This window comes from Schizosaccharomyces octosporus, assembly GCF_000150505.1.
Source record: "Schizosaccharomyces octosporus yFS286 unplaced genomic scaffold supercont6.3, whole genome shotgun sequence".
Classification (NCBI taxonomy): Eukaryota; Fungi; Ascomycota; class Schizosaccharomycetes; order Schizosaccharomycetales; family Schizosaccharomycetaceae; genus Schizosaccharomyces; species Schizosaccharomyces octosporus.
Window position 1 is genome coordinate 554,225 of NW_013185621.1, and position 13,616 is coordinate 567,840.

General features: G+C 38.2%; 8 protein-coding genes and 1 non-coding gene across 9 annotated transcripts; 4 read left to right on the forward strand and 5 right to left on the reverse strand.

Annotated features, from left to right (window-relative positions):
• Positions 1-160: 160 nt before the first annotated feature.
• SOCG_04310 (N-acetyl-gamma-glutamyl-phosphate reductase/acetylglutamate kinase) lies at positions 161-3,155 on the reverse strand. The gene has a single exon (XM_013165152.1). The coding sequence runs from the start codon at positions 3,069-3,071 to the stop codon at positions 414-416; it is 2,658 nt and encodes an 885-aa protein (XP_013020606.1). The 5' UTR covers positions 3,072-3,155; the 3' UTR covers positions 161-413.
• Positions 3,156-3,753: 598 nt separating this feature from the next.
• Positions 3,754-5,240, forward strand: SOCG_04309 (ornithine carbamoyltransferase Arg3). Its single transcript, XM_013165151.1, has one exon. It carries the CDS (start codon positions 4,054-4,056, stop codon positions 5,017-5,019), a length of 966 nt encoding a protein of 321 aa, XP_013020605.1. The 5' UTR covers positions 3,754-4,053; the 3' UTR covers positions 5,020-5,240.
• Positions 5,211-6,149, reverse strand: SOCG_04308 (mismatch-binding protein cmb1). Its single transcript, XM_013165150.1, has one exon. It carries the CDS (start codon positions 6,085-6,087, stop codon positions 5,479-5,481), a length of 609 nt encoding a protein of 202 aa, XP_013020604.1. The 5' UTR covers positions 6,088-6,149; the 3' UTR covers positions 5,211-5,478.
• Positions 6,150-6,549: 400 nt separating this feature from the next.
• Positions 6,550-6,644, reverse strand: SOCG_16345. Its single transcript has one exon. It is a non-coding gene; the product is annotated as a tRNA-Ser (tRNA).
• Positions 6,645-7,096: 452 nt separating this feature from the next.
• SOCG_04307 (gluconokinase) lies at positions 7,097-8,112 on the forward strand. The gene has a single exon (XM_013165149.1). It carries the CDS (start codon positions 7,307-7,309, stop codon positions 7,892-7,894), a length of 588 nt encoding a protein of 195 aa, XP_013020603.1. The 5' UTR covers positions 7,097-7,306; the 3' UTR covers positions 7,895-8,112.
• SOCG_04306 (retromer complex subunit Vps26) lies at positions 8,029-9,725 on the reverse strand. Its single transcript, XM_013165148.1, has 2 exons — positions 9,155-9,725; positions 8,029-9,053 (listed from the first exon to the last, which is right to left on the reverse strand). The coding sequence occupies exons 1-2, from the start codon at positions 9,296-9,298 to the stop codon at positions 8,292-8,294; spliced, it is 906 nt and encodes a 301-aa protein (XP_013020602.1). The 5' UTR covers positions 9,299-9,725; the 3' UTR covers positions 8,029-8,291.
• Positions 9,726-9,933: 208 nt separating this feature from the next.
• SOCG_04305 (Mvp17/PMP22 family protein 2) lies at positions 9,934-10,893 on the forward strand (the record flags this gene model as incomplete). The annotated part of the gene is made up of 6 exons (XM_013165147.1): positions 9,934-9,953; positions 10,001-10,275; positions 10,344-10,366; positions 10,423-10,551; positions 10,622-10,693; positions 10,750-10,893. The coding sequence occupies 6 exons, from the start codon at positions 9,934-9,936 to the stop codon at positions 10,891-10,893; spliced, it is 663 nt and encodes a 220-aa protein (XP_013020601.1).
• Positions 10,894-11,520: 627 nt separating this feature from the next.
• SOCG_04304 (ketoreductase) lies at positions 11,521-12,886 on the forward strand. Its single transcript, XM_013165146.1, has 3 exons — positions 11,521-11,557; positions 11,613-11,743; positions 11,799-12,886. Exons 1-3 carry the CDS (start codon positions 11,545-11,547, stop codon positions 12,690-12,692), a joined length of 1,038 nt encoding a protein of 345 aa, XP_013020600.1. The 5' UTR covers positions 11,521-11,544; the 3' UTR covers positions 12,693-12,886.
• SOCG_04303 (60S ribosomal protein L9) lies at positions 12,808-13,533 on the reverse strand. The gene has a single exon (XM_013165145.1). The coding sequence runs from the start codon at positions 13,473-13,475 to the stop codon at positions 12,906-12,908; it is 570 nt and encodes a 189-aa protein (XP_013020599.1). The 5' UTR covers positions 13,476-13,533; the 3' UTR covers positions 12,808-12,905.
• Between the last annotated feature and the right edge of the window lie 83 nt (positions 13,534-13,616).

Consider the following 13,616-nt stretch of genomic DNA (forward strand, 5'->3'; position numbering starts at 1 on the left):
ATGGAATTTATAAATTATATGTATATTTGTGAATGTTAAAAAAAAAAAAAAAAATAACAAAGTATAAATTTTGATTACATTCAATTTAACTAGTGGTATACACTATACATGAAAGTGTCAATACACGAAAAATAACATATAAAACTAATTTTGATTAAAAGGGGCAAATCTGAGACGTTTTATTAAAATTCTCTTTCAAAAGAACAACACTCAAAAAAATAAAAGAAAACAAAGGTCTAAAATAATTGAAATCAAATAAAGAAATTATAATATAGACGAAAAAGAACTGTTAGAACCAGATTATTAGATTTCAGCATAGATGGGTTTGCTGTTTTAAAATCCTAAATCTTACAACTCAATCTTGAATCTACTAAGGGCAGGGAATCAAATATGATGGCTTATAGCTAAGCTATTTAGTTCAACTGAATACCCGCATACTCATCGTAACCACAAGCCAAGTTAAGATTTTGAAGGGCTTGAGTAGCGGCACCCTTAAGCAAATTGTCAATTGTGACTATAATAACAGCTCTCTTCCCTCCAGAATGGACACCGAAACCACCGACAGAAACATAATGCTTTTGAGAGATATCCTTTACGAGAGGAACATCACCTTGAACATTAATCAATGGTTCATCAGCATAGCGTTCTTGGTAAAGGTTACGCAATTCACGAGAAGTAATAGACTTCTTAAGAGGAACATTGATAGTAAGAGTAATACCTTGGAACCATTGAGCAACGTGAGGGATGAAAGCAACAGGGTGCTTTAATTGATGAGAAATTTCACGTTCGTGAATGTGATCAGTCAAGGAATAAGGAATTAAGTTATTAGTCAAAACATTAAGGTCATTTTTGGGGGAAGGCTTGGTGCCAGCACCGGAATAGCCAGAAATACCAAAAATAGAAGGTTGTCCTTCGATAAGAGACAAGATTGGGGATAAACCAACTTGAGAACCGGTAGCATAACATCCAGGGTTGGAGATACGCTTGGAATTACGTAAAGCAACACGATCGTTTAACTCGGGAAGACCGTAATTCCAGCTATTCTCGAAACGATAGTCAGCGCTAAGATCAACAATCACGCTCTTGCCATTAGCGGAGCTTAGGGCATCAACATAGGGCTTGCAGACGCCATTAGGCAAGGCCATAACCCAAGCATCAACGGCACCTTCTTCTTCCAATTTCTTAACATCATCAACAGAGAGATTTACATAGTTGATTTCCTTCTTGTTATAACCAGGTAACTTGGTACCCTTGAGTTCACGAGAAGAAACATGAGAAAGTTCTAAATGAGGGTGGGTATTGATCAAACTAATCAAATTCTTTCCGGTATGACCACGAGCACCTAAAAGAACAACTTTAGATGGCTGATTAGAGACGGCCTTCAAGGGCTTTTGGATTTTCTGGGCCTCTGCAGAGTAAAAGCGTTTACCAACATTAGAAACGAAAGGACGAATCATTTTATTAGAATTCCAACGAGAAAAAGTCGAGAAAGAACGTTTTTGAGCCGTGTTAGGGGAATTGGGAGGTGTGGCAAGGTTGGTGGTTACCTTGGGGTCAGTCACGGCAGGGTTGGATGACAAGCAGGCAGAAGCAAAAGGCTGATCGGATTTGATAAAGTTAGAGATGGTATTTAGATCTCTTGTTCCATACCAAAAATAATAAAGGTTATTGGCAAAAAGGGTACCTTCACTCTTTTCAAAAAACCATTCCAAATTCTTGGTAGATGGATGAAGCCGCCAAAGCAAAGAACTAAAATCTGTACGCAAACTAGAAAGAAGACTATCAACAACATTGTTGAGCCAGTTACGGTCGTAAGCGCCAAAAGCAACTAAGACGGGTAGTTCTGGGTTGGAGACATCAACGACAGCAATGGATTCGTTGTAAGAATCACTGTAGACGCGTAGTTTAGCATCGGCAAGAGAATCCTTGAATTCTTGGATACTAGCGTAGCGAGAGGGAAGGGCATTATGATGTAAAATTAAATCTTCAAGTGCCTTGGCAGGAAGGGAATCCAAAGAATCAGTTTGATTAATCTTGAAACCACGGCTAATCATAGTACCAGCACCAGATTCCGTAAACAATTCTTTTTGAAGATCCTTGGTGCTAATGATGGCTACGGAAGAAGTACGGGGAAGGGTATCCAGTAATTCCTTGATTTCACGAATTTTCAGTTTGGTACCATACTTGACCCAGGGTTCCTTCATGAGGTCGTTATACTCACGGTCCAGATAAATGCTGCTAATCTTCTTTTTTGTAACACCATGAATTAAACCACCTTTTTCATTTAAATAAACAACTTTTAGGGGTTTCAAGGCGCGAGCTAACTCACCAGCTGTAATATCAGCGTTCACATTCAAACATTGTCCAGAAGCAGTTTCAGCCATAGAGGTCAAGATAGGTAAAGTACCGGCCCGAATACTATGCTCGATAGGGGCCTTGTTGACATTGACGATTTTACCAACATACTTATATTTTTCCTTGTCCAAGTATTCAGCTTGGAAAACACCTCCTACAATGGGGCGGGCACGAGTACCCAAACGCTCTAAAGCTTCCACAAGTTTAGCGTTTTCTTCCAAAAAGACTTTGCGAGCGACGGCCAATGTTTCCTCATCTGTGATACGAATTCCGTCACTGTATTCGGCTTCAACGCCACGGCTAGCCAGAATCTTATTTAACTGAGGGCCAGCACCGTGAACAACGATGGGATAGAGACCAACGTGGTTCAAAAAAGCAAGACTCTGTGCGAGGGTGTCCAATTCGTCGGTAATAATGGCACCACCGACTTTGATAATAGCAAAGCGTTGGGCTTCGAACGAGGTAAAGTATCTCAAGTATTGCTCAACCTCTCGGCGGCTACCAATAGAAGACAAAATACGAACTATAGCATCCCGATCTTGCTGAACGTACTTTGGGGTAGGTGCAAAAGGCTGAGATTGGCCAGTAGCCAAATTACTTTGTTGACGACGAGAAAGCACAAAAGGACGCAAACGTGCAGTGCCCTTTAACATTTCGCGCTTCATCAAGCCCTTGACAGCGGATGCCTTGGCTGCTTGCTGTATTTGAACAAGCATCGCCGTAAATGTGTCTTTGGTGGTGGTAGTTTGCAGAACTGTGAGTTGGATGCTTTTTATCTTGTATCAGATTAGACAGAGATGTAATGACGGTCATCATATAAAAAAATTTCAGTAATGATAAACAAAGGTGGAAATTTGCAAAAGGAATAAAATAAAGAAAGTTGGCTATAGTAGTTTGCAGATTTAAGAAGAAAAATATATATATTTTTTTTTTATTTATATTACCTGCTATTGTATGAGCTATCCTCATGATCAACTTGCTTTGGTAAAATAATAACACCCAAAAAAAAAAACAAAAGAATAGAATAAATAAATGGATAGATTTAGAATAAGTGTCCAAAAGTTTTAGTTGCAAGGTAAAATTTAGGGTAGAAAACAAATAAATAATCAGCTTGATTTCCAATCAGGCTTGTACAATTTTCTATGAATTCATCATGTATGTACGAAAAATTGCTAATGTTTGTAAACAAATTGGAAGGATCAAATCTTACATCTTATCTTGAAAACAAGAACACTGATCGTTTTTAGCTATGAAAAAACTGATGAAGAGGAAACTGAAAACATCTCCCGAATCCTCTGTTTTACTGATGTTTTATAGATTGAGTGATCGCAAAAATTCGATCTACTTGGATAACTTTTTTTTTTTTTCTCGGTACATATAAAAAATTTAAATAGTTTATAAATTTCCATTTTTCTTTTTATTTATTGAATACAATAGAAAAAAAAAACCATTGACAAAAATTCAAGGTACATTATAAGCGAAGACAATATTGTTGTAGTGACTTGTTAGATCTATTTCACCTATCACATTTAGTGAAATTCACATCTCGTTGACGTTGCTTTCGCATTTCATTATTTCTCGGCTTGTAACGTTTGGAATTAGCATTTTGCTTGTTGTTTTTGTTTGATTTGTTCATCTTTTTTTGCGTTTTATTTTTGGTTGATTTCAGGATCACAATAGACAAAAGTATCGTTTAGTATGTCGTTTCAAAAGTTTCCCCGTCATTTACTATCCATTGGTGATTTGAGTCGTCAAGAGCTCTTGAAGCTAATTACTCGTTCTGCTGAAATTAAACATGAGTCCAAAAGAAGATTTGCCAACAGAGAAAACTGTCAACTCGGTGGACTCGAAGGTCAAAATATCGCCATGATTTTCAACAAACGCAGTACACGCACTCGTGTCTCTGTCGAAACCGGTGTTAATAGTCTCGGCGGAACGCCCATGTTTTTGGGAAAAGAGGACATCCAACTGGGTGTGAATGAGTCCTTCTATGATACGTCCAAGGTGGTTTCTAGTATGGTTGCAGGCATCGTTGCTCGTGTTAGCAAGTATGACGACGTAGCCAGTCTGGCCAAACATGCTTCTTGCCCTGTCATCAATGGTCTTTGTGATACCTTCCATCCTTTACAGGCATTAGCCGATTTGCTCACCATCCAAGAGGCCTTTGGTAGTTTCAAGAACTTGAAGCTCGCCTGGATCGGTGATGCCAACAACGTCTTGCATGACTTGATGATTGCTTGTGCTAAGGTTGGTATCGAAACAAGCATCGCCAATCCAAAGGATGTCAAGATTCGTAGCGACATTCTTGATATGGTCCATGAAAGCTCCAAAGAATCAAATTCAAAGTTTTCTGTCGGCAATGATCCTGCAACTGCTGCCAAAAATGCAGACATTGTGGTTACGGATACTTGGATTTCCATGGGTCAAGAGGCTGAACGTCAAGTTCGTCTCAAACAATTTGCTGGTTTCCAGGTTACGGAGAAGATTATGCAGCTAGCAAAACCTCACTGTAAATTTATGCATTGCTTGCCCCGTCACCCAGAGGAAGTCTCGGATGCTGTGTTTTACGGACCAAACAGTTTAGTATTCCCAGAAGCTGAAAACCGTAAGTGGACAACCATAGCTGCATTAGAAGCTTTGATCGTCAACCGTGGTGAGATTTAATGGTTGTCTACATCCATTTTTGGATCAAAAATTCCCTACATAAAAAGCTAATATTATCTTTGATTTTCCAGTCATGGATACACAAAATATTTAAAAGCAAATGTGCAATTTATAAATACCGCTTTGATGCATTCTTGTTGTTCTTACATTTATATTTTGATAATTAAATATTAAATTGGAAAAAAATAAAATAAAATAAAATATAATATAATTCACTAGTGAAAAAGAATGTAAAATTTAGTTACTAGAGAATCACAAGCTTTTCACCACTATACTTCGTAAAGTAACAGGCTTATACAATAGCAAAGCATTTATCGTAATCAATTCGTAAATCTTATACTTATAATCATTGGGGGGAAAACAATCATAGAAGCAAGTCAAGTCAACTTTGAAACCGAAAAAAAAAAAAAAAAACAAAATAACAATGGTTGCTTAGACGGGTTCATGTCCTAAGGAGCTTTACTTGATACGAATACCACTAGCCTTTAAAGCTTCATGATATTCCTTGAGAGCGTCCTTGGCCTTTTTGACATATTCTTGCCTTTTCTGCTCCGAGAGTTTCTTCCATGATTCACTAACCATACGGCTGTTCTCAGTCAAGTAAGGGCTAAGGGTAGGGACGCCCATTTCCTTACGGAGAGACTCGCTGTTCATAATATCCAACAAGAATAGATTGAAAGCACCAGCAGGACGCTTGGGGAGGTCGGGATGACGAAGCTTTTGCAAGTTAACACCCAAAGGCTTCAACTCTTTCATACGACGACGGTTTTCCTCACGAATTTGAGCTAAAGAGAATTGACGAAGGTGATCGTCAAACTCCTTCTTTTTCGCAGCATACTCACTCTCAAATTCTTGTTTGAATTTGTTTACCTCTTCAGGGCCCAATTTAGAGTACACATCGCGAATTTGGTCCCAACGATCGGTGACACCGCGTTGACCCTTGGTCCTATGCATCAACAAGTTCCATATGGTCTTTACACGAGGAGGTTGCAAAGTGCGCAAGATTTCCGAATCGGAGAAAGAAACTGCGCTTGTTGAAAACAAGCGAAAAGCAGGTTTCATAAACATAGTAGTATGTTGTACGTCTTCTTTGAATGGGAAATGTCAAGAAACATTGCTACACAGTTGCGTAAATAAATCCTAATTCCAAGAATGCATACAAGAAAGAAGTATATTGATAATCACATAAAGGAAAAGTATCAAACTAAAATAATAGATTTCTTTTAGGGGTTCATGTATTTTTTCAAACTTTCATGGATTTTCGATCCTTTCTTTCTGTGTTGAGATGGCTTGGAATGTCCTATACAAAATTAGCAGAGTAGAGTGAAAAAACACAGAGTATGGTATATTCCCTATGACAATGACAAAGCGTAGTAGTCCTAAGTCAAAAAGTAAAGAAAAATAAAAAGAAAAACTTTTCAATAAACTTTACTCTTTAGTAATTTAACAAAAAAAAAAAAAAAAATTGATTCCTAAACAAAAGAAACTTCTAAAGAGAAACGCCTGGAAAAAAAAGGAAAAAAGTCTTGACGACAACGGCAGGATTCGAACCTGCGCTCCCAAAGGGAATCCGCTGGGCTACTTGATAGCAGGCGAACGCCTTAAAACCACTCGGCCACGTTGTCTTTCTTGGTATGTAGTATAATACTTAGCCTATCTATACGTAATGTACATACATCTACCAAACGTCGTAAGAATTGGATGATGTCTTTGAGTTGCAAGGATATCTTATACATTCTTTCCTTTTCCAAGTAATGAAAATGTTTAGTGTTTTAAAAAGGTTTTCCTCTCACAGTCTATTCACTTTGTCTCTTTCTTTCTCTTTGTTACTAACAACATACACGGTCTCTTTGTCTCCTTCTCCCCACTTTCACAATCTTATCACGATCAGATCCCAGTGACAGCCGATGCGGGATCCCAACTTAATTGTTTATAGACTTCGTTCACGCTGTGTGTTTCTCCGCAATATATGACGTGGTTCTACCTATGACATTGGTGCTAGGGTTGTTCAAACGTCAGGCGGTTGGTTCCGTTTTCCATCGCTATTCCGTTAGAGTTTTCCTTTCACAAGTCAAATACGCAGCATTTAATAGTGTCGACGCGAATACATCAGCACATTCTCTCCTTTCCAAACATCTCTTTGGATCCTTAAAAAAATTGCTTTTTCTTGATTTCCCTTTCTACCACTTTTAACTCTTTCATAACTCTTTGAACTTATTAAAGAGTACCATTCTATTGAAACTTCTTTATCCTATACTTCTTGGACACGTAGATTTCTTTTAAAATAATGTCGCTGAACCCTCAACATCTGGACAAGAAAGCCGTTTTCTTCATCATCGGACCCTCTGGTTCAGGAAAAACTACAATGGCCAAGTTTTTAGCTGAGAAGCTTGACTATGATTACATCGAAGGCGATGACTTGCATCCCAAGGCAAACGTCGAGAAAATGAGTTCCGGCCACCCTTTAAATGATGAAGACCGTTGGGGTTGGCTTTATAACTGCGGAGGTGCGTGCGCTTTGCAGTTGGATGACCCAAAAGTAAAAGGGCTCGTTATGACTTGCTCAGCATTAAAGGTGGCCTACAGAGATGTCCTCCGTGAATCTTTAAAGCACCGTCCTGGAAGTGTCCACTTCCTCTACTTGATGGCTTCTAAAGAGGTGTTGGTCGAGCGTACCAAAGCCCGGAAGAACCACTACATGAAAGCTGACATGGTAGACAGCCAACTACGCGATATGCAAGCCCCCAAGGAGGACGAAAAGGATGCCTATACTATAAACATCGAAAATTCTCCTGAGGTTTCTCAGAAGATTGCATATGATTTGGTTGAGAAGATCATGAAAGACAAGGACGAGGATATTAAGCACAAATACTAAAAGTTCATTTTATAGCTTAGCTTTTCACATTTCCTTTAGATATAGATATGTATATGCCTATTTAGTTACTGATTACTGACCTACTTGTGCGCTTCGTTCTGTACGTACTATTTCGTATTGAAAATGTTGGCTAATTTATTAGTTCCACTTTTTCTTCCTGATTCGTAAGATAAGAAAACAACATATTCATTAGTATTAACAGGAATCATGATCATGAAAAAGATTGTAGTCGTGTTTTCATAGAAGGTATGGTTTCAAGAGAACAAGATGAAAGAAAGCGCAAAAAAAAGAAGAAAAAGAGGGATAAAAGCAGTCCAATTATCGTTGATATTTTTACTCTCTTTTACTTCTCTAGCATCCTGTCCTTGAGCTGTGTTTCATTCATTGAAAATACAAACTATGCAACGACTCCTTGTTCATCTTTTCGCCTCCACAATGTAATTTCCGATTGTTTAAAGTAACGTCGTTGATCTTCGTCAATGAGAATCAAACTCAAGTAATAGCGTACATTGAACTTTTTGTTGACGTCGCGAAAAGTAGGTGTTAATGAGTATCCATTTAAAAACATGCGCAAAGGAATCGTTTCTCCACGATTCGGATTGCCATCCATCACTTGAAATCGAGTTACGATTTCACTATTGCTATACTGGTTCGGTGGAGTCCCAATCGTCTCTCGTCGTATAATGTTCACTTCCATGCGCTGAACTTTGATTCGGACAAGAATAAAGTAAATTTTCCCTACAATCACATCACGTAAATGATACTTGTTCTTACTGTATTCAAACTCAATGTGTAGACAATCATCGATACCAACGTCCATCTTGATGAGATTGCTCGTCTCGGGCTCATTCTCATACCGGTACACCCATAAATCTTTTTCCCGGATTACGTCTGCCATTTTTCGCGTTACTGTAACTCTACAAAAGTAACGCAACTTGACGTTCTTTCCAAAGTACGATTCGTATGGCTTTTCCACATGTTTGAACTCAAACTCATACATTTGAGCCTGTCGCATTTCTCCAGGAGAAGCAAGTTCTTGCACACTTCTGGTAAATTCGTGAACATTTCCTTTGTCATATGTGTTTTCTATACATCCAACAAATTCAATCTTGATTCCATTATGGTCTAACTTTCTTCCATCCTTCAACCGAATCATAACCTATTCCGAAAATACTCATTAGCAATTGAAATCAATGAAAAAAAGTAGGATCCTTTGAGAAACCTCTTCAAGTCACTACTGTCCTCTGCTTTGATACATACCGCGCCTTTTACAGATTCATCGCTGCCATAAACTGGAGCCTTGTCCTTTCTTCCGTGCTCGAATTCAATATCTACAAAAGAACGCTCTTCTTCATTGTCCAAACGAATATCAACATCAACTGGGCTTCTAAAAAGGTATTCCATTGGGGCAAAGTGCGTCAATGTATGATTTTTCACGTCTTCACAGAAGCTTCAGAAAAAACAATTTACACTTTTCTATTCAGGATTAATAATAAGCGTACCTAAAGGAAATTCCCAAGCAGAATTTCCAATTGGATAAACGACACAATTTGGATGCTCTTTTCTTGGGATCTGTACCCACCTCCGAATTTGCGCGTGCTTTCGAAATTCACAATAGCCGATACAGTAGACCAGTGAATTACTCAAATTTGTAAACAAATTCTTATGTTATACACAGAATCAATAAAACAATAAAAAAATAATGTTCAAATGAACAAAATGGGATGAATATTAGTCCAAGATTTTTAATGATAATATCTAAAAGGAATATATGTCTCTGCAACCACTACGTTCTAAGAAGCTGCTACAACGTTCTATCACAAGGACAGCACATGGTTTTAAAACGAAAGAGAACAATTAAGAGAAACGCGTAGTTTATTAACTAATATTATAAAACCTGAAAGCAGATAGTCTTCATATTTGTTGTTTTACAAAACCAACTTTTTGTATTTACTAATGCTACGTAATAAATCTTCCATCAGATCACCTACACAAAGTACCACTATTCTCGTTCATCAAGTGCCCTAAAAATATTGAGAATGTTAATGGAAAAGTCCATGTAAGCATTTTAATTTCTGGTAGATAAAAATATACTAATCGCTGTAGTTTCTATGGCTTGGTTGTGTGCACATGTTTGCTGTTATTCTTTGTATACCATTTCAACGCTAAATATGAACTTCATCCCGTTCTAACATTGGGATTGTTGAATGCTACTTTGGGTTCCATATCGGATTTGGTAGCGCAGGCCGTAGACTCTTACAAGTCAATGGAGTTTCAAAAGAAACGCGACATAACGTTGGAGAAGTACGGTAACTCGATCCTTTTGCCCGCAAAAACGAATAAACTGGATTCTTATCGAACAGTCCGATATGCTTTCTATGGTAAGTGTGACATTGAGCCCTCAAAGCTTCTGTTATATGCGAGTCAGCTTAAGCTAACCTTTCTCTAGGTTTGTGTCTTACACCAATTCAGGTAGGTTAACATGAAAAACTTTGGTCTTTGTGTTTTCTGACTTATTAAATCGGTAGTATCATTGGTTTGCAAGCCTGGAGAATGTTGTGCAAGGAGAAAATGAATTTTTGTGTAATCTACTTCGAGTAGCTATTGATCAACTTGTATTTGCCCCATTTGGTCTCGGGTTTTTCTTTCTGTTTATGGTATGTGTATCTTTTCTACTCTATACCTCTGGAAAACCACCAATTGATAGGCTTCTAATCGTTACGATAGGGCATTACCGAATGCAAATCAACAGACAAGATCAAGACTTTCTTCAAAAAAAACTATTATCCTACTCTAAAGGTTCGTCGTTAGAAACATACGTCAGAGAACTTTCATGAAAATGCTAATTAACCAAGGCAAACTATGTTTTATGGCCAGCTGCACAGTTTATCAACTTCAATTTTATTCCCTTTGTCTTTCAAGTTGTATTCGTGAATGCAATGGCAATGGTCTGGACAACTTATTTGAGTTTAAAAAACAGTTCTTCTAGTCTAAGTTAATGTCTCCAAGACTGCTACGATTTTATGAGGTGAGGTAATCATATACCGCATAAATACAGGCATGGCTTCACGTCCTTGATTTACGTTTTCAAAAAGGAATTATAAATATAGAGATTTCCTAATATTCACAAAGACCACTTGCGTATACCACCTTCTTTGCGCTTTGAATCCGAAAATATTTTTTCTAAGGATAAGTATACAATACTTTATATCCTCTTCATTCTTCACTGTTTCTGTCTAAAGTTTCAAAAGGAATTGACTTCACAAAAGGGCTACCATTACTTGAAAGTTATATAATCAAGTACGAAACTTTTGTTAATGGCTGAAACTTTCCTTTAACAAAATATCCTTCTTTTACCGTTTTTACGTTAATATGCATAATTGCTTTTCACAGTCTTCTTTGCTATGTCGGTTCATACTTGCCTGAGTGAACATCGAGCTCTATCCTTACTTTAGATATTCGCAAAGTATAATACTTTTATTCTTACCGTGATTTCTGTCTTACTCATATTCATTTAAAACCATTGTTTTGTAAGAAAGTAATTGTTAATTTACCTAAAATGAGATTAACGACAACGTTATAGACCCGTATACCGACCAGCTAAGTAAACTAATGAACTCGAGGGAGCATGCCATTAGCAATACTGCAATATGAGTGTTGAAAGTAAGTTTTGTTTTAGAAACTTGGTTGTTAGAAGAGAATGCTAATCCAATTTTAGACGTTGCTCCATCTTCCGGTTGCTCTACGGCAGTTACCATTTTCTCCGTTTTCGGGATTGTATTTACCTTATTGAAAGCCAAATCACTTGCTCAATTCCTCTACAACAATTATCTTGCTAAAGGAACGAAGGTATTTCATTAGTTAGACCTTCAGCTCTGGTCTGTATTACTAACTGATCTCATAGCTTACTGTTTATGGTGCCAAACAGGGTGCTTGGGCAGTTGTGACTGGCGCTACCGATGGCATTGGAAAGGAATATGCTATTCAACTTGCTACTAGTGGATTTAATATTGTTTTAGTTAGCCGTACTCAAGAGAAGTTGACTGCTTTGGCTCAGGAACTCGAAACCGTTGCTAAAATTCAAACACGAACCATCGCTTTAGATTATTCCAAAGCAAACAAGGTCTCTTTTGAAAAAGTTACTGAAGAATTAAAAGACTTGCCTATTACTGTTTTAATTAATAATGTCGGCCAGTCCCACGTTATGCCTACCAGCTTTGAAGAAACACCTGAGACGGAGATGGACAACATCATGCATATCAACTGCTTCGGAACTCTTCATACCACGAAAGCCATCCTCCCCATCATGACTGAACAACGCCGCAAAGACAAGAAGGGCCCTCGTTGTTTGATTTTAACTATGGGCTCATTCGCGGGTCTCATTCCTTCCCCTTATTTGAGTACATATGCCGGTTCTAAGGCATTTTTATCCAACTGGTCTGCATCTATGGCCGAAGAAGTTAAACCGGAAGGTATTGACGTCTGGTGCTATAACTCTTATCTTGTTGTATCATCCATGTCAAAGATCCGTCGTCCCAACTTCACTACTCCTACTCCCAAAGCATTTGTCCGTGAAGCCTTGGGCAGCATCAATGTCCAACGTGGTGGAAGCGCTCCTTATATCAGTCAACCTTATCCTAGTCATGCCATTATGAGCTGGTCTTTGGAAGAACTGCTTGGAAGTGTTAAATATTTAGTAGTAAACCAAGTTGCTGCAATGCATCTTGATGTTCGCAAGCGTGCCTTAAAAAAGCAAGCTCGTATTCAGCAATCGGTCTCTACTCAAACTAGTGTCTAATCATTTACGATATCCTAAACGTTCTATATCTTGACGTTCTCAATTAGAATATACAATTCTTGTCAACGTACACATATACTAGTAACCCAGTCGTTTTACAAAAGTAACCTACTAAAAGATTTGTAACTTGATACTACCGTTGAATTTCTATATGCACAAAATTTGATATCTTTTAACAAGACACTTTAGCCAAACAAGTCGTATGTATTAAGTCTACTCAAGTTCGGTAATGTTACCACGCTCAGAAACGTAGATACCATCCAAAAACTTACGAATATCCTTGTTACGGACATTGCAAATTTGCTTGATGTTGGCGGCAGATTGTGAGACGTTTTCCAAAGAGTTACCCTCGATGATCAATTCATCCTTGACGTTAGAGGACATGGAAACGGTAACACCGGGCAAGCACTTGATAACACGAGTGATACGCTCACCCAAGAAGTTACGGATCTCAACAACACTACCGTTTTCGGACAAGTTAATGTTGATGGGAAAGTGTGCATAGACAAGACGCATCTTGTAGCGGAAACCTTGAGTAACACCAATCATCATGTTGTTAATGATGGAGTAGACGGTACGAATACAAGCGTTGTGCAAACGAGAACCGTGCCAGACAATGAATTTGATGGCATTGCCTTGCTTCTTCATTTCCAAGTCGATATGGCGCAAGCTCTTGCTAAGAGAGCCACGGGGACCGGTGACGGTGACATTACGGGCCTTAATGTCAACGGTAACACCCTTAGGGATTGGCAAAGTCTCGTCCTTGTAGATATCACGTCCCATCCTGCAAAGTAGTGTTGGTGGTGTCGTTCCCTTTTTCCAGTAGATAATTTCCGTTTCGAGTTTCCTGTGACTGTACTTCTAACATAGGGTAGGGTATATTACTTTAGGGAATCTCAATGCATTGTGTAAAAGAAATTCTAT

Excerpts from the sequence above, each read along its gene's own strand:
- SOCG_04310 (XM_013165152.1), bottom strand. The coding sequence starts at position 3,071 with ATGCTTGTTCAAATACAGCAAGCAGCCAAGGCATCCGCTGTCAAGGGC.
- SOCG_04309 (XM_013165151.1), top strand. The coding sequence starts at position 4,054 with ATGTCGTTTCAAAAGTTTCCCCGTCATTTACTATCCATTGGTGATTTG.
- SOCG_04308 (XM_013165150.1), bottom strand. The coding sequence starts at position 6,087 with ATGTTTATGAAACCTGCTTTTCGCTTGTTTTCAACAAGCGCAGTTTCT.
- SOCG_04307 (XM_013165149.1), top strand. The coding sequence starts at position 7,307 with ATGTCGCTGAACCCTCAACATCTGGACAAGAAAGCCGTTTTCTTCATC.
- SOCG_04306 (XM_013165148.1), bottom strand. The coding sequence starts at position 9,298 with ATGGAATACCTTTTTAGAAGCCCAGTTGATGTTGATATTCGTTTGGAC. Across the intron at positions 9,054-9,154 it reads ATGAATCTGTAAAAGGCGCG|GTTATGATTCGGTTGAAGGA; the intron begins GTATGTATCAAA and ends TTTTCGGAATAG.
- SOCG_04304 (XM_013165146.1), top strand. Across the intron at positions 11,744-11,798 it reads ATCTTGCTAAAGGAACGAAG|CTTACTGTTTATGGTGCCAA; the intron begins GTATTTCATTAG and ends CTGATCTCATAG.
- SOCG_04303 (XM_013165145.1), bottom strand. The coding sequence starts at position 13,475 with ATGGGACGTGATATCTACAAGGACGAGACTTTGCCAATCCCTAAGGGT.